This window comes from Panthera leo, chromosome E2 (assembly GCF_018350215.1).
Source record: "Panthera leo isolate Ple1 chromosome E2, P.leo_Ple1_pat1.1, whole genome shotgun sequence".
Classification (NCBI taxonomy): Eukaryota; Metazoa; Chordata; class Mammalia; order Carnivora; family Felidae; genus Panthera; species Panthera leo.
Genome location: NC_056693.1, coordinates 57,582,707 through 57,610,555, shown reverse-complemented (window position 1 = coordinate 57,610,555; position 27,849 = coordinate 57,582,707). Strand labels below are relative to the sequence as shown.

Genomic DNA, 27,849 nt, shown 5'->3' with positions numbered 1-27,849 from the left:
AGCACGTGAGCCGGGGCAGATGAGGGAGAGGAACAATCTACCACCCACGGGGCATGAGTCGGAGAAACGCTGGAACGTTCAGATATCGGAACATCACAGAGCCGTCACAAATGCAGAAGTGCATGTGGGTGCAGTGCCTTTCCTGGAAAGACACAGAATCTCTGGGGTGCACACCATCCACAGGAGTCATTGTCAGGGAGAAGACCGCAGGAGCCAGGGCAGGGCTGTATAAAGGGGATCCCCTCTCCATTTTAGGCGCTGTGCCTCCCTATCCTGTGCTTCTGCACTTTTCTTTCCCGTTTAGTTCCTAACCTTGGATGAGTATTATTTAAAAAAAGAAAAAAAAAAGTCGATGGACTTTATCTAGACAGTAGGGTCAGGGCCAGTTAGCTTTCAATATAAAAAGAATACAAAACTTAACTAAACTGCCAATAAAATCATAAAAGACTATAAATAAAAGTAAAAACGAAAGGCACTCATAAGCTAGAAATTTTTTAAAAAACTCATAAACTTTAAAAATTAGTAAATATTTAAAACATATTACAAGGTTTCTTTCTTTTCTCCCAACCACAGCCAAAAATATATACGCTCACAAAGCAATGGGGGAAGATTCTGTGTTTCGGTCCGGTTGGAATTTGAAGGGAATTTCCTCCCCCCGCACCCCAATTTTATTTCAGGGAAAATTCAAAGGAAGTGGAGAATGAAATACTTCTGTTGCCAAGCGGAACAGGTGCCATCTCTGTAAAATATGGATTCGTGAGAATTCCTATCGATGTCACTGGAAGCTGAGTGGTCTCAGTGCCGGGGAGCCTGTTGTGCACAAGACAGCTGGGCCTGCTTGGAAACTGCACCTCCCCCCCCCCAGCTCGAGACCCAGAAGCCCCCCACGGGAGCCTGTCTTCAACTTGGGACATTCTGAGCGAGCGCCGGAAACATGGGGATCCTCCTTTTTAAGGTCTTTCCCCTCCAGTCCGTGCCCCACGTTCGTGGGGGAACAGAGAGAGGTGAGGGGACCTCCAGACACAGGGGGGCTAAGGGTCACAACAGCAGCTACCTTTCTGCGGGGAGGAGGGAGTTTTCAAGCCTGGAAGGACAATGGGGACATGGGGACAAGCCACGGGGCTGCTTTGAGGCCATGATGACGGAAGGAGGGTAAGCGGGGGCACAAATGACTGTCAGATCGGGGCTTCCCCCCACCCTGGCCTTTCCCACCCACGGTGCCTTGCCTCCCCTCCCCCGCATCGGTAAAGCTGCTGTCCCACGTCTCCAAGGCAGAGCCACATCCCCTCCATTTCACGCTGGGGGGAAGGGGGGGGGGGGCTGTCGCCTGCTCTGACGCAGGTCCAGGATGGATGACGTGGGTCTGGCAGCCCTAGAGCCCGCGGCCTGAGGGGGAGAGAGCCGTGACTCACTCACGTGGCCTGCCTCCCCCACGCACACCCCCTACGGGGACTACTGTGCTGTCTGTGATAAAAGGCTCCAGCGGGGCCTAATTAGCACGCAGGGCAGGCTGCACTCATCGGGTCCCATCCGATCATTAGGCGGGCGGTTGTCTATCTAGTTCGAAGCGCTCCACGGCAGGAAATCAACAAAACGCCAGCGCCCTGCGCAGGAGGGCAGGGTCAAGGGCGTGTTATCCCAGCCCGTCCCGAGGGCCCTGGCGGAGGGATCCGCTCAGGCCCAGGTGCAGTGCCCTAACCTCTCCTGCGGGGGGCCTCGGGGGAGGACCCAAACTCCCTCCCGCGAGAGCCGCACGGCCTTGCCTCTGGGTGGATGCCGGGATTTCCGAGCAGGTGCTGTAAGGCCCGGGTTAGGACGGGGCAGGACGGGGGTCGGGGGGAGACACGCTCGTAGGGCAAAGGCTGTGAGCAGCAGCACGACTTACTCGAACAGGACGACGGCGAAAGACTGCACCAGGCGGTAGAAGGTCGCCTCCGAGACGCACTTGGTATTGCAGCGCTGTCCGGGAACAGGGCAGACGCGTCACGGGGCGCGCAGGTGGCACAGGGCTTACCGCGCCGGGCACCGCTAGACACAGCGGGGCCCGCGAGCCCCCGGCGGTAGCAGCCCCGCCTGCGCTACGGAAACCGGGACCCCGAGCAGAGCGCGGGCCCGGACACACGACCGTCGCTCGGCAAAGCCCAAGCCGACGTCTTCCCGCGTCTCCTCGGAAGTGTTAGGTCCAGGGATGCGACATACCCGCCCACACAACACAGAACAGTTTGGAGGGACTAAACCCCCCAAACGGCAACACGCGCGATTTCTGGGTTGTAGATTTGTGGGTCGCTTCTCTATTTTTGCTGATCTGCATCTTCTAATTTTTCTTGGAGCCAATAAATTGTGATAAAGACACCTTAAAAGCCGGGGCGCCTGGGCGGCCCCATCGGTGAAGCCTCCGACTTGGGCTCAGGTCATGATCTCATGGTTTGTGGGTTCGAGCCCCGCATCGGGCTCTGCGCTGACGCCTCGGAGCCCGGAGCCTGCTGCGGATTCTGGGTCTCCCTCTCTCTCTGCCCCTCCCCTGCTCACGCTCTGTCTCTCTCTCCTTCAAAAATAAACATAAAAAAAAAAAATTAAAGTAAAAAATACTTTAAAAGCTAAGAGTTTAAGCTACTTTACAGAAAAAAAAGGACCTAGCAGGTATTTAAAAAAAAAAAAAATTCTTTTCTGAATTCACATGGCTGTCACCGCCTTGATGATCTTTGTAAAAACTGAATATTGTGGGTTATGGAATACAACTATGCATGGACACAGTCCACAAGCTTGCCCTTAAAAAACTTGTCCCAGGCACCTGGGTGGCTCAGTCGGTTGAGCGTCCGACTTGATTTTGGCGGTCATGATCTCATGGTCGTGAGATCGAGCCCCACGTCAGGCTCCGCACTGACTGTGGTGCCTGCCCGAGATTCTTTCTCTGTCCCGCTGCCCATCTCCCCCACTCACTTGCCCTCTCCCTCTAAAATAAAATAAATTGTAAGCAAAACACAACAAAACTAACTTGTCTGTCATTTCACGCAGTTAAAAGCCCAGTTTGCTCACGTTTCTTTCTAGCGGGGGGCATCTACACGAGCTACTTTTCCCACTTCCTGCCATTCTAACTAGGCCTTTTCAGAACATCTTTGGGTAAGTTTTACTTGTTTTCCTGCTGGGTCATTTCCCTGGACTCCTTCCTCCAAAGTGGGTGAGGCAGACGTGGCCCCAGTGTCCCAGATCACCAGCACCTGCCGTCACCACCTCTCACCTGGGCGCTCACGTATCGAGCAAACCACTCCCGGCCTTTTCCGTTCTCACTGCTACAGTACTCCCCAAACTTGGCTTTCTCCTCCTGGTCCAAGTCCTCCCTGAAAGGAACAGAGGAGAAGAAAGCAACCTTCAGTCCTCTGGAACAAACACGGCCACAGCAGGGGACAGGGGGGAGGAGGAACGAGTAAGTACTGCCCTGCCCCCCCCACACCCCCTCCCCGGCCCCGGCTCACCCCACCCTCAGGCGGCCCCCACGAGGAAATGGGGTCGTTTCTATTTCAAAGACAGGAGACTGGCTCAGGGGACCAGACACAGCAGGCGAGTGGCAAACGGGAGCTCCATCCAGACGTCCCGGCTCCAAAGCCCGTGTCCCATCCCCTCGGTCCTGCCTCCCGTGACATGGGAGCACCGGCCGGGGTCACACGACCCTCTGAGGGCCTGGTTCTCTAGCTCAGCCGCCTTCCCGCTCATTGGTGAAGTCAGCACAGAGCCACAGCACATTCCAGAACAGCTAACTTGCTCAGCCCCAGCAGCACACGCTGGGTTGATGCGGGGGGGGGGGTGGGCACGGTCAGTTACCATGAGGACCCAGCCTGCTCCCCTCTCTGACGATCCTGGCTCTGTGTGTGAGGGAGACTGGGGGACCCTGGAGGGGGTGGGGGAACAGAACGCTCCCCCGACCTCAAACCGCTTCTGATCACTCTTCGTGGAAAGCCGATACGCTACCCCACATGCGGAGGCAAAACAAAGAAGCGGCAGAAGGCTGAGGCTCAATCAGCTCGTGCGATTTTTCATTTATTTAAGGTTTTGTGGGAAACGTCTTGGTCTCACTTATCCCAAAATACCAACACCGGATGAAACAGGAGAAGGTGCCAGCCAGTTTGCAGCGATTTCTGGAATGCTCTCGAAGACGCGTCCAGCTCAGCTGTCCTTGCTCCGTACTGCTGACGGGCTGTGGCAAATATAGATCGGCCTTCCCGACAGATTAGCAGGCTTCTGGGCTTTCTCCCCTTTCATTAACTGGGTGTGCTCAGAGGAAGCTGACTCATTCCAGTGTTAGTCAAACAGAATTAGGAGGGAGCCAGATCTGCTCTCCCAGGATGCGTTCAAAATCAAACACGAATGCATGTTGGGAGAGTCCGATATTCGGATTTCACTGAGCTCTTCCCTTTTCTCTTTTTCCTTTTCTTCATGTTTTATTATTATGTATTTCAGAATTTTAAAAATATTTATTTATTTTTGAGAGAGAGACAGAGCACGAGCGGGGGAGGGGCAGAGAGAGCCGGAGACAGAATCCGAAGCAGGCTCCAGGCTCTGAGCTGCCAGTGGAGAGCCTGACGCCGGGCTCGAACCCACGAACTGTGAGATCATGACCTGAGCCGAAGTCGGACGCTGAACCCACTGAGCCACCGGGGGCCCCTGGTCTTCCCTCTTCTAACTGCAAAGAAAACGGAGATACACCTGGCAAAGGCAGGAGTCAACCTTGCCAGATTACAAACAAGGGACCCAAATCGCAGTAGGAAATAATGCCTCTCTGCACTGTGTCAACAGGCAGAAGTTCCTACTGTGTTAATAAAACTGGAAACTTATCCTGTGGGGTCCTCAGCTCCTCTCACCGAAGGGCGTGTACAGAGAGTGCAGAGGTTTGGTTAGAATGCAGATTCAGACTCAGTGGGCCTGGCGGGGGCCCGAGACCCGCACTTGCCCCAAGCTCCCGGGACGCTGACGCTGCGGGTCCACAGACCACAGACGGGTGGCAAGGCCGCCAGGGACTAGCGGGCGGCCGGGACGCAAGGCAACGGCTGACGTCGGAAGCCCAGGGCTTTGGGTTTGTGCCCCACCCCCACGTGGAGATATGGACAAGCGGGGGCCCACCCACAGACACCCCCTCCTCCGCCTGATCCCAACCCCCCTCCGCTCCGTGTGTTCCCTTGCCAGGGCGCCTATTTACACCCCAAAAAACTGCGAAGGAAAGGCAAGAGAGAGGAGCAAGCGGGGCGCCTGGGGGGCTCGGTCAGTTGGGCGTGCGACTTCGGCTGGGCTCATCATCTCGCAGTTTGTGAGTTCGAGCCCCGCGTCGGGCTCTGTGCGGACAGCATGGAGCCTGCTTGGGATTCTCTCTCCCTCTCTGTCCCCTCCCGCACGCGGGCTCTCTTTCTCTTTCAAAATAAATATATTAAAACAAAAAAAAAGAAAGAGGACCGAGGAAGGGCCCCCACCCTGGCAGCTGCTGAAGGCCCCGCTGCCCACAAGCACGAAGAGGAGTCTGGGAAACGGAAAGTTTCCGGCCTCACCGGCAGGTGCGGGAGCGCAAGCCCCACCCCGACGGAGAGCCGCGTCCCGGGGGCTCACCCGCCAGAGAAGATCTTGTCCACGTAGCCGCGCATGAATTCCCGGAGCTCCTGGGTCTCCTCGTCCTCGGCCGACTCGGCGCTCTGGTTGGAAGAGAAGGACTCGTTGGAGGAGGAGCGGCGGTACCGGTCCCAGGACGGGTGTGAGGGCAACTCGCCCATGTCATTCTCGCTGTCCGCGGACTCCGTGGTCTCGCTCTCCGAAGCCCCGTCGCCCTGCGAGCTGTCCCCATCCTGCAGCTTCGGAGGCAACGCCTCCAGGGGCGAGGGCGCGGCTGGCTCAGTCCCGAAGTCAAGCAGCGCGCCCACGGGCACCTCCGGGGCCTCCATGGTTTGGGGGGGATTCCAGGCGGGAGGGGCCGGCGGACCGCGTTCCCGGGGGCGTCAGTGGGAGCTGGAGGCCACGCACAGGAGCTGCTCGGGCGCTGCCGGCCACCAGGCGTCCTCTGGGGCGGCTCTCGCGCCCTAAGGCATCTAGAAGGGAAGGCACATCAGCGTTACCGCTGCGCCCGCGTAAGGGGAACGCAGCTCGGAGACTCCAGACTCCGCCGAATCAGCGAGGCCCCAAGATTCCCTGGATAGGGAACAGGCTCCAGACGTCCAGAATTCGGGACGTCTCTACATGGACATCATTTCGCCACCGTCTACTTTGCTGTCACAACACGCCTGGCACGTGGTAGGCACTCGGTAACTCTTTGTCGAATAAACGCACGAATACACACCAACGATCGGGATTCCTCCAAACTCAACAGACTTCCGAGGCACCGGGCCTGCTGGCCCTCCCCCTGCTCTGGGCCACCAGACTGATGCCACTAAACAAAAAGGCTGACCCCGGGCTAGAATCAGAACATCACCAAGGACACACGGGCCCGCTCCCTGCCCGTGTTGGAGTCAGCGGCCATGGGAGACGGTGTCGCCCAGCTCGGTGGGAAAAGCCGCCTCTGCTAAGCACGTGGGGCCCCTCGGCTGCCGGCCTGGCGTCTCTTCCCTCCCGGGCTCCTCTCTGCGGAGTCTTCCACTCAAGACCCAGAACCTCCGCAGGCCGCCACACAGACGTCCCTTCTCGCGTCCCTCGCACGCCCTCCGATGGCTTCTGAGTATCGTGTGCCGCCCGGACCCCCCTTCTCCTTCCTGCCCCCTCCCTGCACACAGCCGGCTGGGGGACGGCGTGCATCCGTGGCGCCCGTTCCTTCTGCCGCTCCCCCTTCCCGCTCCGTGCCTTCTTCCTGCCTCCCCCTGCCCGGATGCCGTCCATCGCCCGGGGCTGACACAGCCCCACCTCTCCCGAGCAGCTCACGCCACCCCTGTTCAAAACTATTCAGCGATTCCTCCGCGCCCCTCCGAATTTTATTTGCACCCATTTGCAATTCCGTTAGCGTCACGGGTAGATATTAGCATCTCTGCTTATCCCTCTGGAGTAAGAGCCCCTGGAGCACCTGTGTAGCCATCCAGCCTCCAGCACGGTCTCGACTAAGGGAGTGTTGGCCGCACGTCCGTGAATGCGTGGACACAGCTGCCCGGGAATGTGCTCGAAGGGCCGGGAGGGTCCACGATGGGACCGGAACCTTCGCACCTGAACGGGGTCTCCCGGCTGCCAGCTGGGGAGTCACCCACCGGTTCCGCGACCTTCCCTCCCGGGTGAGGAGCGGCAGACAGCTCAGCAGGAAGCGAGATCTCGCCCTCCTGCCGCGTCAGCTCCCCCAGACAAGAGAGACCTCGAGACCGGACACGTCCTCCTCCTCACCCTCGGCAGACCCCAAGCATCTAGCCGACAGGTGGCCAGCGACACGGCCGCAGTGCGTCTCCTGAGCGTAATTCAGTATCAGAACCGCCTTTGCTGCCTGTTAAGAGCGTGATGCTCACAAGTCGATCACGGGCTCCTCCGAATTCCCCAGCCCAGGATATTTTTAAATGCCCTGAGTCAGGGAGACGGAACGCTGGCTCCTTGCTCTTGGAGTAACAACGACACATCTTCGGTAGAGTCCTACGAAGCTTGCGCTGGCCCAAAAAAGAGAAGCGAACATCTCCACCTAAAAGAACTTTCTGGGCCAGGAGAGCAACGTGGGGTTTTCAGGGGTTCAGGAGACAGCGCTACCACTCAGAGAGGCAGAGACTGAGGAGTGATGGTCTGGAGCTGGGGGCGGCCCGGACTCCCCTCCCACCACCTGTGCCCACGGGCTCTGCTCTCTGGGCCGGGGTCTCCCCGACTGACACACTGTGGTCTAGCTTGCATTCTTTTTTTTTTTAAGTAGGCTTCATGTCCGGCATAGAGCCCCAAATGGGGCTCAAACTCATGACCCTGAGATCAAGACCTGAGCTGAGATCAAGAGTCAAGATGCTTAACCCACGGAGCCACCCAGGTGCCCCAGTCAGGCTTGAATTGTAAGATCCTTCTGGCCACCACCTTCTCAGATTCTCCAAAGCACAGAAGACCACCCCTGTAACAACACACTGGATGGTAAAAATGGGAAAATCACACATATCAGAAATCCACCCACCCCAACCCGACCGAAAACTCTGTATTCGAGTAGATGTACAAACTATTCAAATAGGCAAGTCACGAAGGAGAAATACTATTGCTAAATGCTTAGGCAATTCTTCAGCCAGCACTAATAACCACACAGGCAGATAAGCAAATTAAAACAATTCGGTGCCATTAGGTACCAAGTTAGCAGAAACTTTAAAATGCAATCTAAACGCTGATGAGGATACGGTCAAGTTAATACCCTCAAGTAACCCTGACAATAGGGATAAATAAGGCTCTAGAAACTATCTTTATTTATGTATTTGTTTATTTATTTGTCTGTTGGTTTATGTAATCTCCGCACGCACCGTGGGGCTCAAACTCATGACCCCAAGATCAAGAGTGCTGTGTTCTGACTGAGCCAGCCAGGTACGCCTGGAAAGTATTTTCTATAGCTCTTACTTTTCTATCCTCTGATCCAAGAATTCAAATGCTAGAAGTGTATCCTAAGAAAATAATTCAACTCAAAGCTAGTTACGTGGAGAAAAATGCTCCCTGTAATAACAGTATTTCTTTTTTTATTTTATGTTGATTGTTGAGAGACAGAGACAGAGAGAGACCGAGCTCGAGTAGGGGAGGGGGAGAGAAAGCGGGGGGAGACACAGAATCCGAAGCAAGTTCTAGGCTCTGAGCTGTCCGCACAGAGCCCGATGCAGGGCTCGAACCCATGAACGGTGAGATCATGACCTGACTCACGGAGCCACCCAGGGGCCCCAGCAACAACAGTATTTCTAATCCTGATAAATTGGGGGGGGGGGGGGGGTGGGATCTAAATACAGGAAACTGGCAAATAAATTCTAACAAAGTGATGCAACAGTAATCAGTGAATGATGCAGTTGGAAACAATTAGAACATGAGTGAATGATGTTCACTTCACAGCCAAGTAAACAAAACAGTCTGCAGTCAAACATATTTCCTGAGCGCCCCGCCCCCCCCACCCCCCCAACCCAGCATGCCGTCCTCTAGTCTGGCTGCTGCGAATATTGTAGGGCGTGAATTGTAATCTTCTTATGTAACAGAGAAGCATACGTACAGAAAAGGGCTGGAAAAGAAGACAAGCGCATTATAGTCCTAGCACCTTTCGATTTTGTTCTTCATCACAGGGATGCAGTTTCTGAACAAGTGAAAATTCCGAGGGAAAGGGAAACAAACTTCCGTACCTCGAGACAGTGTCACGCGGTGGGACAGGCTGCACCCACGTCCCCAAGCAGAACCCCCAGCTTCGGGGCTTCACGATCAGATCGAATTATCACAGCTATTTCTGGTCCGGCCTGAGGCTAGCAAGCGGCTCTCCCAGCGTCTCCCTAGCTCGAAATTCTGGGAGTAGGTCATCCTTTCCCAGAAGCCTCCTCCGTGGGCTCAAGAAGGAGGGAGAGGCACAAAGGGGGGGGAGAAGTGGCGGGGGACCCAGTCCTGGCGCGTGAGGGCGCCGTGGGCCACAGCGTGCAGACCCAGGCCCGCCGCAGAGCAGGGCACGGTCACCGCACACTGCCGGCCCCCGGGGCCCTCAGCCCGGGGATGCCATCCCTCGTGGCAGAGAAGGCAGGGCTGCCGAACCGGGCCACGGAGCTCAGACACCAGGGAGAAGCAGCCGCCGGTGGTAAGGGCCTCGGAAGCATCCCACCGTCTTCCTTCAGGAAGGACGCATAATTATGAGCCTCCGTGCAGGACAAGGGGACGGTCGCTCTGAACACACAGGATCCCACACCTCGCGTGACCACCTATGTCGGGCCGGCCAGAGGGAGTGGGCCCCTCGGGAACCAACTCGCTCGTCCCCGCTCAGAGCCACCAGGTGCGGCACTCGGGACCCAGCGGCACCAGATCTAAAGAGCTTTCCGAAGAACTGCGGAAATGCACTACGTGAAATCCTCCAATTCCCCAACGCGGGCAGAGAATTCGAATTCATTTCAAAACACCTCGTGGGCCGAAGAAAACACATCTGTGGATCGTGCCCCAGTGCCTTTGGAGGCTCCCGAACCCACTCCAGGGCCGCAGACTCTGAGACCTGGGGTTTTAAATCACAGCAGCATCGTTCCACCTACGCTGCCGCGTGCACATTGAAAATGCTTTTCTGTGGCCTTGAAGTAGAACACGCCTTCCTGCGAACGTACTTCCACTTCACTTCCTGGGCCTTGGGGCACAAAGTTTCCACCAACCAAATTAGACTAAAATTCTAATTCGGGGGCACCCGGGTGGCTCAGTCGGTGGAGCATCTGACTCTTGATTTCGGCTCAGGTCACGATCTCAGAGTTCGTGGGATCGAGCCCCAGGTCAGGCTCGGGGCTGAGAGCACCGAGCCTGCTTGGGATTCTCTTTCTCGCTCTCTCTGTCCCTCCTCCGCTGGCACGCGCCCTCTCTCTCTCTCTCAAAAATGAATAACAAATAAGCTTAAAAAATGTATAAAAACAAGTAAATAAAATTCAACGTCAACCTATAACCCAAAGGCCTTAACCACCCAACCTGCTCATTCAACAGGTATCTCTTTTCTTTTTGCTTCTTAAGTAGGTTTTACGTCCCACCCTGAGGTGGAGAGTCACATGTGCTGCTGACGGAGCCAGCCAGGTGCCCTCGACAAATACTTACTGAGCAGCTACTATGCGCCAGCAGCTGGGGGTCCAGTCACGGACGAGGCTGTAAGGAGCATTTGGTGTTGGGCGGGCGCAGGCTAAGAGATGGGGCGGAGGAGGGGTAAGGGGACGGGAGGGTAAGAGACACTTGATGAAACAGAAACCCAAACAAGAGCTCCAGAAGTACTGAGCGCTGCTGCGAGTCCCCAGGCGATGTCCCCGAGAGCGACGAGAAGGGCTTCTTTGGACGGGGGGTCAGGAAGGCGGATATGAGCCGAGCGGGAAGGAGCACCGGCCGAGAAGACGCGAGGGACCTCTGACACAGGAGAGTGGTCCAGGCAGAGGGAACAGCCTACACGAAGGGCCTAGGCAGCGAGGACTTTGGAAAGTTTGGGAACCAGGAGGCTGAGGGACAGCTGCGGTAGGAGTTTAGGCACAGGCATCTGTACGCACAGGACGGGAGCAAAGGGGCAGGCGGGGTCAGGCCAAGGTGGTCTCCTTCTGACCTCCTCCCCTCCCCCAACCCTCCCCGCCCCTCCCGCCACACCACCCAGGCTTTCCCGCCCTGCCCTGAGGCCCCAGCTGCAGAAGGAACTCGGAAGGAGATTGCTTTCCTGTGGCTGCTCAGCCACATCCCCACGGGGCTTTGCTCAAACTCTGCACCTTGAGCAATCAGACGAGGCTCCCTGGGGGAGAATCCGGAACTTTCCGTAACTCTGCCCCTGGCCATCCACCTCAGGCGACTCCCTCTCTTTTAGTGTCCCCAAGAACTATCAGACGTGCTGCTCTTACAAAAAGAGAAGGGCCTGCGAAGCCTCGCTCACCCAGCGTCCGTGACAGGCTGTCTCACAATCACGTCCATCCAGCTCGTCCCTCATCACGCGACGTCAGTAAATCAAGCCTTGGAGACTCACTCCCAAGCACATAGCTAGGAAGCGACAGCACCCACAATCCAACCGCAGGACCACTGCTCTTGACCACCAGGCTGGCCCCCTACAGCTCCCTCTGGGGGTACACTTCTGGAAGCGGGGTTGCTGGGTCAGAGCTTCGCACATTACTAAGCCTGACGATGGGGGCTACCAAACCACCTTCCCCGAAGTCTGTTCTGGGGCCACAGACACTCGGTGGGTTTTAGATCTGCACCCTCCTTCCGCGTGTAAGGTCGAAACCCCAACTAGCCCCCAAATTCAGAACTCTGACTCATCTGTTTCACTCGGGGTTAAGTGCGGGGCAGTGCGCGAGGAAGGGCGGGTCCGTTCTGCACACCAGGGAACTGGGACCCACGAGGCCAGCTGTGCCTCTGCAGCCGGATTGTCCCACAAGCCCCAGCCTCCGACGAAGGCGTCTGGTTTGAGTCCTTTGCCTGACGACTGACCCAGAGAAAGCCAGCCTCCTGCCTCAGGATCCAGCTCCCATCAGACTCACACTGGGAAAGTCATTCATTTTGTTTAAGTATTTTTTTTTAATGTTTGTTTTTGAGAGAGAGAGAGAGAGATCGAGCGAGCAGGGCAGGGGCAGAGAGAGAGGGACACACAGAATCCAAAGCAGGCTCCACGCTCTGAGCCCTGGGCGCAGAGCCCGACCTGGGGCTGGAACTCTCGAACCGTGAGATCGTGGCCAGAGCCAAAGTCGGACGCCCAACCGGCTGAGCCCCCCAGGTGCCCCACATCCATTTTTTAAAAGATTTTCTTTTTAAGCAATCTCTACTTTGACCGAGTAGAGCGGGGCTCACGGAGAGGTGTTCTCGTCCTCCTGGCCCACGAGGAGAGGGTGAACGAGAGCCCTGCTGTGGCAACGGTGACACGGACAACAAAGGACATCGAGGCCAATATTATCAGAAGAGCTGACGCTTTCCGAGGCACAAAAATACGTAAAAACGTTGTTTGGGACCACTCTGTCACGCGGTTGGGCAGTGCTCTGTTTTTACTCCTACTTTAGAGACGGAAGTCTGGGGCTGGGGGAGGCAGGTGCATGGCTGAGCGAGGTCACCTGGTGGGTGGGTGGGTGTGGAACAGGACCACCTGCTGTTCTAGGAGCAGAGGTCAAAGGTCCCTCGCAGCTACTGCCTGAGCTCCTGGGACATTTGGACCTCTCTCCAGCCACAACTTGGATGTCACCCGCTGGCACCTCCCGGAAAGTAGCGAGCTAACCTCCCCACAGAAAATCTGCCTTGCTTTCCCTAAGGGCTGCAGAGGGCCGGTGCAAATCAGGAAAACTGCACACCCCTGACGGATGCTGATTGCTTTACTGAAAGTCCTTGACCCTGAGACTCAAGTCCTGAGACTTTCAACCCCGCCTGCTCTGTGCGAAACAGAGAGTCCAAACAGAGAGAAGGTGAGGGTCTTGGGTGAGAAGCAGAATGTAAGGAACTCCCTCCCGCAGTCATCAGACTCACGTAAGCTCCAGGACTTAACCCTCTAAACATGGTTCACTCCCCAGACATGGGCATCCTATTGAATTCACACGGCCTTCGTCGCCTAGCATCAACTGGATGCCCTCTAGGCCTTTGTACTAAATTTTGTTAAGAAAATACAACCGGATAACCCAAGAAAAGTGTCCTTTCCTCCCCTGTGGTTGTGGACACAGGGTGTCCTGAAGCGCCTGACTGCAGGAGCCGGAATGGGAGGGCAGGGTCGGTGTGACCGGCTAAGGAGGCCAGTGGCCCTTAGCCCCTCTGCACCGGGCCGGAAACGGGGCCAGGGCTCGGCCAGGAGTCGACCGTGGGTCCGACGGCCTCTTCGGACTTGGGCACCACGTTCTTTTCCGGAGCCACGTCTTAGCCGAATGCCGCCCACCACTAGAGGGGACAGCCTAGCTAAGGGGGGGACCCCCAATCCTTCCCACATGAGGCACAGCCCAAGGAGCCGAGCCAGGATGCTTTTAACCTACAGCTGCGGTTCCCAAACTGGTGCCGGGGCACCCCGGGATACCTGAGCAAACTCACAGAGGTCCTGTGGGATATTTCAGGATTTCGAGGAAAATACAGCAATACTGGACATCTTCCAGACACAAAGCAAACTGCTGGCCCGAAGCAGTTCACAGCTTCACCGTTAGCTCTCGCTGGATTGCTTCCCGTGACCTCGTATCTTTGCGAAGCTGAATTTTCTGCAGTCTACCACAAAGAAAAGTATTGCGCAAAAGTCAACACGGGACAAGAAAAGAGAATGGCCACGTCCAGCAAAGAATGAAATAAAAAATAGTTTTTCTCATGGTGTAGTATGCTAACCAGTGGTCCCCCCTAAGTGTTCACGTCCTCATCCCCAGAACCTACATACACGTGACCTTACATGGCAGGTTGGGGGCCCTGAGTAGGGGAGATGGTCCTGGATGATCCGGGGGGGCCCACGATAACCACAGGGGTCCTCAGAAGAGGGAGGAAGAGGGGTCAGAGTCAGGGAAGGAGCTGGAACAATGGTCTTTTGCAGATGGAGGAGGGGCGTCGGGCCGAAGAATGCGGGCACCTCTGGAAGCTGGAAAACTCTAGAGACTTCCCTGGGGCCTCCAGAAGGAACCTGCCCTGCCCACACCTTGACATCAGCCCCATCACACTGCCCCCAGAACTGTGGGACAGTAAATGTGTGAGGCTGTAAGCCCCCGAGTTTGTGTAACTCGTTCAAGGGGCCGTAGGAAACTAACACAGACAGCCAGAATGTTGTTAGGACCTGAGGACCCACTGGGGTGCCTGGTGTTTGTTCTAGCCTAGGAGCGTCAGGACAAAATGAGCGAGACACTAAAGCGCTGTGAGCGTGGGGACCTCGGGCCCCGGGCCCGTGCACCAGCCACGTGAGCCTCGAGCCTGATGTGGGCTTCACGTGGATCCCTACGAACCCGACGTTTCCAGCCCTCAGTCGGGCTTGTGGGGCTCACTGGTGCCCATTTCCCTCCATCACGAACACAGCATTACAGAGAGGTCTGGAAACAGAAGGGGGGATAAAGCGTCTTGAGGCCACGGCGCCCACAAAGCCCACGTCCGTGTCCATGTATCTCTCTCTAGTTCTTCCATCGGTACCACAACCACACGAGGGAAATCTCGACGTTTGCTTTGCACCTAGCGCCTGGCTGTCCCTCTCCCGCCCGCAAACGAGCGGGTGACCTTGCCGAAGAGTCCCCTCTGGTCCACCGCACAGCGTTTATTTCAAGGTGACCTCACGGGAAGATCGACGGGGTTTGGCAGGAGTGAGGGGAGACAGACAAACCTCGGCTGAGGTTTCTGGTCTCCAGGGTGGTCTTGACATCGGTGAAGCAGATCAGCTATCAGATTACTGGCTCCCGGGTCGGTTCCCCTACAATGTGATATGATAACGGACGGTCTCCAGGAAGACTGTGCCTCCCTGAAGCTGCCCGAGCGGAGGACAGGGAGGAAGAAGAGAGAGCTAAACGCGGTCACCCTGTGGCGAATGGGCCTGCCGTGAACCATGGCTGACGGCGCGAACCCCCCTCACCTCTCCGCTCGGGAGATGCTTCCAGATCCCCCCTCGTGCACCCCGCCTGCCGCAAACAATCGGCCTCAGGGCCAGGGCTCTCCCTGCGGCTCAGGCTGCGTTTGCTCAACACCGTGCGTGCTCCCCCACGCGCCCCGACCCCCGCGGTCCCGAGTCAGAGAAGGACCCAGCGGGCCGGCCCTTGAGCCCCTCCGCACAGCTCGGTCCTCCGGCGCCCCAGCCAGACCTCGGCCACCAGCCCAGGCTGGTAGAAAGCACGCTTCCCGTTGCTCAGAACCTCTCACACACAAGACCACAACAAGGACTCTCGTGTGCCTCTCCAGGGGCTGAGCAGCCCCAGGGCTTCTGCCAAGCGAATCCGTTCATCATCTTCGGGTGATCACCGACTTCGCCTCTGAACCAGGTAGAGAATTTTGGGCCTCTTGGCCGCGAGGCCAGAGTCATTTCAGGGAACGAATACATGTCAAGTAAGAAACGTCACCAATGTCCACTTAGATGTCGCTGCGTTTGGGCAGCTGTTCAGACGTAGATTTTCTCCTGGTCAGTGTGGACCCAGGGCAACTTACAGGCCCGTGGAATCAAGGGAACAATGACCTATGTTGGGCGAGGAGCTCAGTGGGGCTTCCTGGAGCGAAAGCAAAAAAGGGAAGCGCGCTGGGCCATACGGTTCTTTTCGTTCTGACAGAGGCATCTGCAGGCTGACTTTTCCCAGACACCGGTTTTAAAAATAAAACTGTCAAGGAGGTCCTCACGTGAACAACGCTGGCGACTGTAGTGAGATCTGTAAAAGGCCTGTAGGTACTACAAGGCTCCGTAACAGAAGCAGAGACGTTGGAACGTGTATTTCTAAAGGACTCTCCAAAAGCCTGAAGGCGTGAGCTGAAGCAGCCGGGCGCAGGTGTCCATGGGCTTGGGGCACACGCCCCTCCAGGGAGAGGACAGGACGTTCCTGGCGACACAGGGAGGAAGCAGCACAAGCCTGGGGACGTTGTAACCGAGGTGCACACAGGGGCCCCTTTCCCTCAAGTACCAGATGTCCCAAAGGGCTTTGGGCAAGCACCAGACCACCAGTCGCTCCGGCCGAATTCTCTCAGATGCCAACGTTCCCATTTTACAGCCAGAATAGGAGCCGGGTGCTGCCGCTCCCAGTGGGGAGAGGACGGTCCTCCCGCTGACTCCCTCCCTCGGACGCGGGCAGCAGCGGCCTCTCAGGTGGCCGCAGGGGCTCCGCTCGTGACGACGAGGGCAGTGGCAGCTCCCGTTACGTCTCCGCAGCCATGCGCGGCCCCACCTGGCTCCCACCCAGGACGGGGCGCTCACGGGCAACCCTCTCCGAGGGTGCGTCCGAGCCGGGCACCTGGCAAGAGCGCTCTGGCCCCTGCGTGTCCGGGCGACTGTCTCGTCGGCTGTGCCCCTTCACGGCCTTGGTTTGGTGACCTCAGGACCGCGCTCCCCCAGGGGGGGCTCCCTGTGTGCCAGCAGCCTTGTCTGCTTTCCTCACTGTAGGGTCCTCGGGGCCAGGGCAGTTGTGGGGATCTCACAGGTCAGAGTTCAAAGGTGATCACAGGGCAGAGGCTGCATGTGCCCAGGCAGCTGGCCCACCCACCCGGCCCTGATCACCCGCAAACACTTCCTGCAACGCCCTTGGCCTCCCTGAAGGGAGGAAGCAGCTGAAGGAAGACTCAGAAAAACACCGCTGCCATGTTTGTTTGTTTGTTTAAATTTTTTAGTGCTTATTCTTTTTTTTTTTATTTTTTAAATTTTTTTTTTTTTTCAACGTTTTTTTATTTATTTTTGGGACAGAGAGAGACAGAGCATGAACGGGGGAGGGGCAGAGAGAGAGGGAGACACAGAATCGGAAACAGGCTCCAGGCTCTGAGCCATCAGCCCAGAGCCCGACACGGGGCTCGAACTCACGGACCGCGAGATCGTGACCTGGCTGAAGTCGGACGCTCAACCGACTGCGCCACCCAGGCGCCCCTTTAGTGCTTATTCTTGAGAGAGAGAGAGAGCAGGGTGTGTGAGCACCCTGTGTGTGAGCAGGGGAGAGGCACAGAGAGGGAAACACAGAATCTGAAACAGGCTCCAGGCTCTGAGCTGTCAGCACAGAGCCCGATGTGGGGCTTGAACCCACGAACCGCGAGATCTTGACCCGAGCCGAAGTCGGACGCTCAATGGACTGAGCCACCCAGGCGCCCCTCGCTGCCCGTATTTTTACAGCTAAAAGGAGGAAACGCGGTAGGATCACTACTGACTTTTCAGTCAATAAAGTTAACGAGGCGCCTGGGTGGCTCAGTCGGTTGAGCGTCTGACTCTTGGTTTCAGCTCAGGTCATGATCCTACGGTTTGTGCATTCAAGTCCTGCATCAGGCTCTGCACCGACAGCACGGGATTCCCTCTCCCTCTCTCTCTGCCCCTCCCCTGCTCACGCTCTATCTCTCTCAAATAAATAAAACTTTAAAAAAATAAAAATTAAACATAAAGTTTATAAGCCCTGCCCTGAGCCTTTCTGCTAGGCTGCATGGGGGAGGCACCCACCCCCTTCCTGACCTCAGTGGGCTTCCAACATAACCCAGGAGGCGAAGAAAAACGCATTCCACCAGCCAACTGAAACGAACAAACCTGTTTTCCGTGTTAGGTGCCCAGAGGAGTTCGCAGACCCAGTCTTTACGAAGTGCACACCTATTAGGGAAAAGAGGACAAGGATCTAACTGACTGTGTGGACGGGCAGGGGGCACAAGCACCACATCGGGCACGGGGGCCGGAGGACGCCCACAGGCAAGGACAGTCTCGGGAGGCCGGGTCAGTTTCTGCTACGGGAGGACAAGCACCCCGGGAAAGCGATCCTGTCGGCAGGGTCCCGACGTTTCCCGCGGGGTGGACTGTGGAACGCGGCCAGCTGCCACTGCAGCGTGACCCCGGGGGACACTTAGAACCGCCTGGTCCAAATCTGAAACCGGAGGCTTCCAAGGCGCTCAAACCGAGGGGCTACGTGTCCAGAAGCGGCCTCCTTGGAGGTGGGCTTTTGTAATACGTCCCTGACCAGAAGAGTGCAGGGTGGAGGTCTGGGGAGGGGCAGGGGCGCCTGTGGCCATTCGGGATCCACATTCCGGATCTGGGATCCCAACCACACACCCTCAAGCCGTCCATCCCAACGCAGCCCCCAGCTCCCCTGGGCTAGGACGTACCTGGCACGCTACAGGTGACACTAGATGGCTGTAGCTCCCGAGAGAGCCCAGGCTAACAGTGGACTCGGGGATCATGAGGCAGGAGCACATGTGACACACAGGACCGCTCCGAGGGCAGAGGAGGACAAAGCTGAGCGCTGGCTACAGGGGGTGCATGTAGGAAAGGGGCACCGGCGGGTGTGGGAAAAGAGCGTGGGCTCAGCCCAAGGCCCCGCACAACGCACACGCTTAGGGGTTCTGATGGGGCTGAGAGCCCACGCCGGTCAAGGGAACCGAGACTGAGTGTGTGGCTGCTGAGCGACGGATTACAGCTCCCAGCCTCTCCAGGGGAAGCCTGCGCCATCTCTCGTCTCCCAAGAAGCGATGACGGCAGGCGGGGGAGGTAAGACAAGGACAAATGTCAACCCCACTTCTGGAGGGGAAGGCGGAACACGCTGTGAATGCATTAAGTGAGATGGCCGTGCCAGGGAACAGCGAGCGGTTACTAACGGCGTCGCTGTGGGAGCACCTCGAGGGGGAGGCGGTGAGGTCACGGTCTAAGCCAGCCTCATCACGGGCGCTGTTTGTGTTTCTTTCCTACTCGTAGATCCGGGGGTCACCGTGCTAAGTGTGCATCGGGGTTGACCTTCAGCGAGGTACTTGACAAATTCATCACAGCTTTGAGGGCGAAACGGACAGACGTGTCGGGGACACTGTGTGATTAGGCAGATGTACAAAGGCTGTATTTCTTTGCCCCGAAAGGCTTGTTTTTTTGCATTTTAAGATCTCTGAAATTGGATGTCTCATCAGTGCCCTTAGGCAGGCTTATCATGATCCACTGTCACTGTCTGGGGACAAGAGCGGACCCGCTTTTATTTTTCAAAGTAACTAAAAAATAAACTAAAAGGGTGCATAAGTCGTAATTGTGTCCCTCACTGAATTCCCCAAAGTGAACAGCCCCGTGTAACCACACCCCCCTCAGGGAGTGGAGCAGCGTCGGTCCTCCTCCTGCCCCTCCCTCGGTGCTCCCGTCCTCCCCAAAGGGACACGGACGGGGTGCTCCATAAACAGCATGTTGATGGCAGAGAGGATGATATTTTACAGAAACCCATGGACTTCAGAAGAACGGGTCTCTGCATGTAAAGGAGTTCCGGAAGTCCTTGAGCCAACATACTCTGCTTCCGTCTCCCTCCTTGTAATGGACGAGAGCGATACGTGACGATAATCTACGTCGACGTAATTTTAAAGGCATTCTTTCGATAAGGACAGAATAAAAAGTCTAAGTGATTAAAAGCATTGTGTGACAGTATAAATGGCAATATGTGACCTTCCCTCATTGTGCATAAAATAACGGTGACTCTTAAAACCGATGAGGTCTTAAACTCAACGACATGTGGTGGCCTGGAAGATGGTCTACCCCTCCAGTCCGGGCTCTAACCTACATCTTCACCAATTACTCAAGCTCGAAGGTAAATAACGTGGTGACGGAGCATGTGCAGAACCCAAAGCCAGCTACCACAGGGGACGACACGATCGGGACCCAAAAAGCTCTCGGCAGACCTCAGTGGTGGGCTGCGTCTTAAGAGATGCCTCTCGATAATAAATCTGTTCGCTTTCTGCCCTTGAATAACTCACGAAATACTGGTGAGGGAGCCTGACATTTTGACAGAAACGTGCCCGATCCCAAGAGGCACTGCATGCCGCAAGTCTGCGTGTCTGACGCTAACAACAATAAAAAACCGTGTTGAAGACAGTGGCGGACCCAAAGCAGGAGTGGCGGTTTCGCCACACCCTGCTTCCACCGGTCAGGATGCTCTCAGAACATCGCGTCCAATCCTACACCGCGAAAGGAATAATCAGCCCCTCTTAGGGCAGCAACGGCGAGCAAACACGTCCAAGAGCCCACACGCGTTGTTCTCTTCAATCGCTGAGTCCAAAGCAACCCATGAGGATTCCTTGTGTGGGGAAAAAATAAACTGGCAAAGGCATTTTTAATTCAATGAATGCAAAATGCTTGTGAAGTCTTTTAAAAAAAAACAAAAAACGGAAGGAAAGAGAACCGCTGAAGATCTGGACAGTGTCCAAAAAAATAAAGACGAAAACGAGAGCCCACCTGACAATCGTGTCACGTGAGCAACAGTGGGAAAGTGGAGGAAACGTACCCGGGGAGTAAGTCACGTGTGGGGGACAGGACAGGGGTCTTCAAATTTGTGAGGAGTGGGCACCTGCCCGAGGGACCAGATGATGTCTATGTGGCTCTGGAGGGAAGAAGAGAGTCTAATGGGGGAGGTCCACCAAAGCAGCAGTCTCCCCGGCCCGATGGTGCCCCCAGCCCCCTTCCCAGGGCGGCCGGAAGCAGAGGGCAGACGTCCGCTTGTCAGCAGGTTATCAACAGGAGAGGCCCTTGGACCTCCAGGATTCGTGCCAGTGCCATTCCGAGATAACATTTTATGACGCTTAATGCGGGCCTTACCCCACCACAGCTGTCATAAAGGTCACATCCAAAGATGACCCGTATTTTATGACCTCCGGGAAGAAAGAAACATCTAAAGTGCCCACGGTGAACAGGAAAAAGACATAAGGGACCATCTGCTGGTTCCCCAGTGCGGTGAGAGGGCGAGACGGCTTTAGTTCTCCACAAAGACCTCCCCACGAAACCGTGACTCGGCCGTGTCGAATTCAATCCACTGTGACGGGTCAGGCGCTGTGTTATGTGTGGGGAAGAGCCATGGAAGAGACAAATGTCCGGCCTCGTGGAGCTTGCAGAAGGCTCCGGAACCGATTCCATTTCACCACACTGCCCCAAACAACCAAGTACCCAGGAGTTCCATTAGCCCCCCGGTGGGGGGGGGGGGGATCAGGGAGGCAGCGAGGGAGCACTCAGATTGCCCACCAAAGGCCCCTCCACAGTCCAGGATGCTAAATCTCGCAGTTCCTCACGAGTGGCCCTGAGTCCCGACACAAAAGTCACCTCCCACGAGCACCCGGATGGACATTTTGCACTTTGCTACCGTCTCACTGGTCCCAGGCACCGCCTCTGTGAACCGGTGAGCACTCTCATTTAAGGCGACAAGGAGGAGGTCGGTGACAGGTGTCTCCCATGAAGTTTCACTACAGATTCACTGAGTTGGTTCCAATACAACCAAATGTCAGAACTTACTGCAAAGCACACCCCTCCCTCGGTGAGCAGCTGTGCTTCTTTACTACAAGGACACGGCTGACAATTTGGGGACAGCTGGATTCAATTTGGATATAGCCGGACACGGCCGTCCATCGTTTTGGATAATCTGGCAACATAAATTCGTGCTGCTCCGACCCCCGGCACGGAGAGAGCCACACTTAATCGCTGGATGGGGACGGGCTCCCTAAGAGATCTGGGACTTGGCCCCTCTCCGAAGAAGCCGGGGGAGGGGAGGGACGAACTGAACAAACGCCCGCTGTCTTCGGGCTTGGGGCTCCGCTCCCGTTGGCCCAACGAAGAAACACGCACGCTGGACATCTGTGTCTCCGGGAGAAAGGGCTCTAGGCAAATCCTCCTGGACGAGGTTCACCCGGCTGGCGGTCACGGCGCTCTGCAATGCGGAGCTGGTCGGGGCTGCCCACACAGCTCTCCAACGGCCGCGTGCAGAGGGGACACCGCCGTGGGTCACAAGCAACCTGGCACAAGCTTCTGGCCGTTGGCTTCTTCAAGACACAGCTTCTGCTGTCATCTGGCTAGTTTCCTCCCCCTCTGCTCGCCCTCCCCCTCCGGCCCCTCTCCCTCCCTCTCTCTCTCTCTCTCTCTCTCTCTCTCTCTCTCTCTCTCACACACACACACACACACACACACACACACACACACAATGCCTGTGTTAATCCTTTCTTCATTTCCCTATACAAACACCTGCCTCCCTCTGGCTACATCTCTTGACACATCCCGAACCTGCTCTTCAACATGGAGAAATCTGGAATTGGTCAATGTGTTATGCGGCCGTGTGTTCAATAGGTCATTCGTGGTCTTTTGAAACGTGTAATGTTGAAACGTGTTTAACAACATTTTAAGAGTCTATTTAGTTTGTCCTAAGGAAAGAACCCAAAACATGGCCAAGGAACCTACGCGCAGCAGGAGTTAACGCAGCAAACAGAGCGACAATGTGACCGTAACCTAGATGCTCAGCGAGAAGAAAACTGTGCCAGTTCTGCTGCCTCACTGAAACGTCGCAGGCAGCGGCAATGGCAGCGTGGCGTCGGGAAAACGCTACGGTAAATGAAAATGACACGCAAAATGGAAAACCGAGACGTAAATTATTCTCTCTGGGGCTACAACTCTGCAAAAATAACGCAGGACGATGCCACGGCTACCCCGTCTGCCCTACGCTGTTGCTGGTGACGTCCAGTGAGCTAATAACGCAAAAACAAAAACAGAGACCCAGAACCAAAACACAAGTCTGAGGCACAAACGGTGAATGGTATTCACATCGGGCATCTGCGGAACGTTCGGTACGCGAACCCACAGGGAGACGGAAACCCTGAGGACGTGTCGGTATCACAGACCCGGGAAAGAAGCCACATCAGAAGCTCTGCTCTGCCCTTCACACCTGGTCTCTGTTTTCATCTGGGTCAACATGTGCAGACGGAAATTCGGTGAGACCGTCACGGGCATCAACGTCTCAGCAAAACAAGAGTTATTCTCGCAATAGAGGCTGCGCTTTATTTGAGTGAGCGAGCGAGAGAAAAGGAGACACAGGTTTACTCTATGGGATTGGCTTCCCTGTCGAGACCGAATCAGATGGCACCGCACGAGGCCACACGCGCTGGTGACAGCCTGGGCACAGACACCCGATACCCCGGAGTACAGGCTCTTTCCTCAGGGAGAAATCTCTCTCCGTGTGTACTTTTCCCAACAGCCCCGCGTGGACATGAAAGCTCATTTGCTTCTGGCCAAACGAAACAGTTCCCTGCAACCCGGCAGGCTGAGCGGGGGCCGAGGAACCGCCTGGTCACTCTGTAAGGGCAGACACCTCCCAGACACCTCGGGATGGAAGGAGGAAATCTCGAGAGACGGGGCTCCCTGGACCCTGCAGGTCGGCTGGTTCTGTTAACATCTACCCACTCCTTCAACCTTTGTTTCCCTCTTTCTCCACACAAACCACAATTTTCCTGCACCGGATACACCCCGATTTCCTCACTCCTCGGTTTGATCCAGATTTCATCGTCGAATGCTTCTAGAACACACGTCTTCTGGCTTCCCCGTGGTCGCGAGATGAAGTGAGCACACCGTGCCGTCTCACCCACCGAATGTGCTTCTGAGACCCGGCCGGGCAGCATGAGCAGAGCGGCTCTCCGAGGTCTCTGCGAGGTCTCAGTGGCAGGTAGATGAGGGAAGCGCCAGCAAAGCAGGGGGGAGTCTGCCGGCTCCCCACGCCAGGACCCCTGCCTGGACGCGCCACAACCTGACGCCCAGCAGTGTGCGTCCGTGTAGACGGCAGAGCCCCAGGGGAAGCCATGCGGTCCCGCTTGAGGAGCAGGGAAGGGGCCCCTGGTTCTCAGACACAGTGAGCCAAATCCCAGGGTGTTCCTTGTATCACGCCTCTGTCTTCTTGGCTCTTTGCACCCGGCCCCCCAGCGACTCGGCAGGAGCGGTGACAACAGCAGCTGAGGGGTCCACAGATGCCCAAAACGCTGGAGGCAGGAGCCTTCCTGTCCGTTGCAGGTGCCGCGCTCTCAAGTGGGCGAAAACCCACCAGATTTTTCTCTCTCGACCCTCCTCTCGCTTAGTCGCAGACACGAGCTAAGTTGCGGGGAGAGTGCAACAGAGCAGGAGAAGTAACGCCCCCGCTTTCTGGCGCAAGGACCAAGGGGAGGAGGGTCCTGGAACTGGAAAGTCCTGGGAACATCAGGAAGAGGGAGGAGTTCAAGGGAACCAGCCCATAAAGCTGCGGATGTGCTCCTGGGCTCACCCCAAGAGCCGCACACATCCAGACAGAATCCGCAACAGCACATCGTAGACTCTGGGCGCTGAGGTTCCGGAGAGACCGCTGCCAGAGACCGCTGGCCACGGGGTAGCACATGGGGGGCAGATCTGAACGGCACCACGAAGGCTTTGAAAACACAACTGATACTGAGGCCCACAAAAGCCGGTAGGGACTCAGAATCTGAGCGCCTGGGCCAGAGTTTCATAATGTAGTATGTGAACAGTCAGGATGAATCCAAGAATGAGGAAAATCCTCAACTCACGTGGGAAAAGGGAATCAACAGATGATGCCAAGGTCAAGGTGACACACTTACTGGAATTAGCTAAGACTTCAAAGCAGTTGTTATGAAAAGAAAAAGAAAAAAACTCCAAAAGTGAGGAGTTTGGGGAATGAAGGGAATGATAAACAGTCTCAGCAAAGGAACAGACGATATAAAGAATCAAATGGAAATTTCAGAACTAAACAAAATACAGTAACTGAAAAATTAAAAGCCACTGGCTATGCTCGACAGCAGAATTAATAGGACAAAGGTAAAAATCAGTGACCACGAGAAGCGATCGGTGAAAATGACCTAATGTGAACAACGATGAGAAAAAATGATTTTTTTTTTTAATAAAATGAACAAAGCCTTGGGGACTTGTGGGACGATACTAAAAGATCTAGCGTTTGTGTCATTAGAGTCCCAGGAGGACAGGTGAGAGAAGGCAGTCCAAAAAATCATCGGAGGGAACGACTGAAACTCCCCAAATGTGGCAAAGGACACAAGCCATCAGACTTCAGAAGCAATGTTAACACAGAAGAAATCCACAGCCACGTGCATCGTGATATACTTCCTGAAGATGAATGACAAAGAACACATTGTGAAAGCAGCCAGAGAAAAGCAACACATTACTCAACGGGGAATAAGGATTTGGTGAGTGTAGATTTCTCAACAGAAACTGGGGCAGCCAGGAGGGAGGGAAGCATCAGTTTTTAAGTGCTGAATGAAAAGAGCTGCCAGGGTAGAATTCTATAGCCAGCAAAAAAAAAAAAAAAAAAAAAAAAAAAAGGGAGGAAATCTGAGTAAATACAGGAGATTATTCTCCTCCTCTTGAGTTCTTTGAAATATGTTGGACAGTTGAAAGCAAAAATCGTAAGATTGGCTGATGAGGTTTTCAGTGTAAATGGACATAACATGTAGGACAACTACAACATGAAGGGAGAGAATAAAGACCCCTACCTCGTGGTGAGGTTTCCACTTCCCCCCTGAAGTGGTCGGATATTGATTCTAAATAAACACGAGAAATTAGGTGTGCATACTGTAATCCCTAGAGAAAACACTGAAAAACTCAAAGCAAGCAAACAAACAGCTATAGTTCACCCTTGAGCAGTTCAGTGTGAATAGCATGGGTTCACTCATGCACAGGTTTCTTCCAATCAGCACAGGACAGTACTGTAATATTTTCTTTTCTTTGTGATTTTCTTAATAGCGTTTTCTTTTTTATAGCTTACTACGTCGTGAGAATACAACATATGATAGATATATAAAATATGTATTAATCAACTGTTTATGTTGTCAGTAAGGCTTCGGGGCAACAGTAGGTTATTACTAGTTCAGTTTTGGGGGAGTCAAAAGTTATATATGAGTTTCTGTGCAGGGGATTGGTACCCCTACTCCCCATGTTGTTAAAGGGTCAACTGTATAAAGTTAAACAACTCAATAGATACAATGGGATGTTAAAACACTCAAATAATCCTGGAGAACACAGGAAAAGGGACAGAGAGGAGAGAAAACTACATGGAACAATGAGAAAACAACAATAGAATGGGAAACTTATTAAAGTTTTATCCAAACTTATTAATAACCAGGTCAGGTATAAATTGTGCACACACACACCAATTAAATAACAGAGACGATCAGAATGGATAAAAAGACATGACCTAGCTACATGTTACCTACAAGAAATTCACTTCAAATATAATCATATTAGATTAACAATAGAAGGAGACAAAAGAAATATGCAAACGCTAATCAAAAGAAAGCTAGAAAGGCTGTATTAGTAACAAAGTCTAGGCTAGAGCTAGGAGAACTGCCAGGAAAAAAAGGGAACATTACATAATGATAAAAGTGTCAAGGCGTCAAAAGATGTCACAATCCTAAATATGCAGGCACTGAACAACAGAGTTTCAAAATACATGAAACAAAAATGGACAAACCTGAAAGGAGAAAGAGACAAACCCACAGTTGTAGCTGGAGACTTTAGGACTCCTCTCTGACTCGTCTATGGAAGCAGTAGACAGAAAATCAGCCGGGATACAGAGGAGTGGATCAATATCAACCACCTGGATCTCACTGACATTTATAGAACATTCCACCAAACGGCAACAGAATAAACATTCTTTCCAAGTGCACACAGCATATTCCCCAAGATAGTCCCCATCATGGCTTCTAAAACAAACCTTAGCGAATCTAAAACAACGAAATCACACAAAGCATGTTCTCTGACCATAACAGAATTAGACTAGAAATTAACAGAAGCATAGCAGGAAAATCTTCACACATTCAGAAATGAAACGGCACACCTCTACACAATCCACTGGTCAAAAAGAAAGTCTCCAAGTACACGAGAAAGTGTACCAATCTAAATGAAAGTGAAAAACAACTAATTAGAGCCTATGAAATGTAGCTAAGCCAGTGCTAAAAAAAAAAAAAAAAGACATTTACAAATGAAATTCTTATGCTAGATAAGAAAGGTCTCAAATCAATAATTATGCTTCTTTCTTAAAAACTAGAAAAGGAAGATCAAAATAACCCAAACTGGGTAGAAGAAAGGAAATAAAAAAGAGCAGAAATCAATGGGGTTAAAAAAGAGAAACAACAAACCAATAGAATCAAAAATGTCTTTTTGAAGATCATTCAACTTGATAACCCTCTAGCAAGACAGATCAAGGAAGAAAGACAGAAGACACAAATGACCAAAATCAAGAATGAACGGGAGAGACATCACTGGAGGCGTTGAAGACTTGACAAAGACGACAGGGGCACACACAAAGCCAAGAAGCTAGATGAGATGGTTAATTCCAATTCCTTACAAATCACAAACTACCTAAACTCACCCAGGATGAAACAGACAACCTAAATAGTCCCGTAACAATGAAAGAAATCGACAGACCCTTCCAAAAAAGGAAATCTCCAGGTCCAGATGGTTTCGCTGGCAAATTCTACCAGGCGTTTAAAGAAGCAGCCCCAGGGGCACCTGGGAGGCTCAGTCCATTAAGCATCCGACTTTGGCTCAGGTCATGATCTCGTGGCTCACGAGTTCGAGGCCCGCATCGGGCTCTGCGCTGACAGCTCAGAGCTTATTCTAAAGCTTATTCTAAAATTTGTATGGATAAAGAAACAACACCAATTCTACACAATCTCTTCTTGAAAATGCGTCAGGAGCTAACGTGTTCCAATTCATTTCGGGCCAGTATTCCTCCACCAAATCGAAGACAGTGCAGTACAAGAAAGCAAGCCAGTATCCTGCACGAACACAGAGGCAAACATCTTAAACGTTAACAAATCTGCCACGTAAAAAGAATGATTATGACGAAGTAGAGTTCATCCTGGGAATACAATGCA

The 27,849-nt window shown here is 54.2% G+C and overlaps 1 protein-coding gene across 8 annotated transcripts in view; it reads right to left on the bottom strand.

Annotated features, from left to right (window-relative positions):
- Window positions 1-27,849, bottom strand: part of KIAA0513 (KIAA0513 ortholog) — a 59,407-nt gene that overhangs the window by 13,016 nt on the left and 18,542 nt on the right. For 5 of the 8 annotated variants that reach the window (XM_042920815.1, XM_042920808.1, XM_042920813.1 and 2 more), the window contains exons 2-4: window positions 5,593-6,065; window positions 3,239-3,338; window positions 1,886-1,959 (exon numbers count right to left, since the gene is read on the bottom strand). In XM_042920815.1, the coding sequence (XP_042776749.1) occupies window positions 1,886-1,959; window positions 3,239-3,338; window positions 5,593-5,921 (503 nt within the window). In that variant the 5' untranslated portion in view covers window positions 5,922-6,065. Of the gene's footprint in view, window positions 1-1,885; window positions 1,960-3,238; window positions 3,339-5,592; window positions 6,066-13,626; window positions 16,719-17,746; window positions 21,128-27,849 lie in introns of those variants that run through there. The other 3 variants (XM_042920811.1, XM_042920810.1, XM_042920809.1) reach the window with 3 other exon arrangements.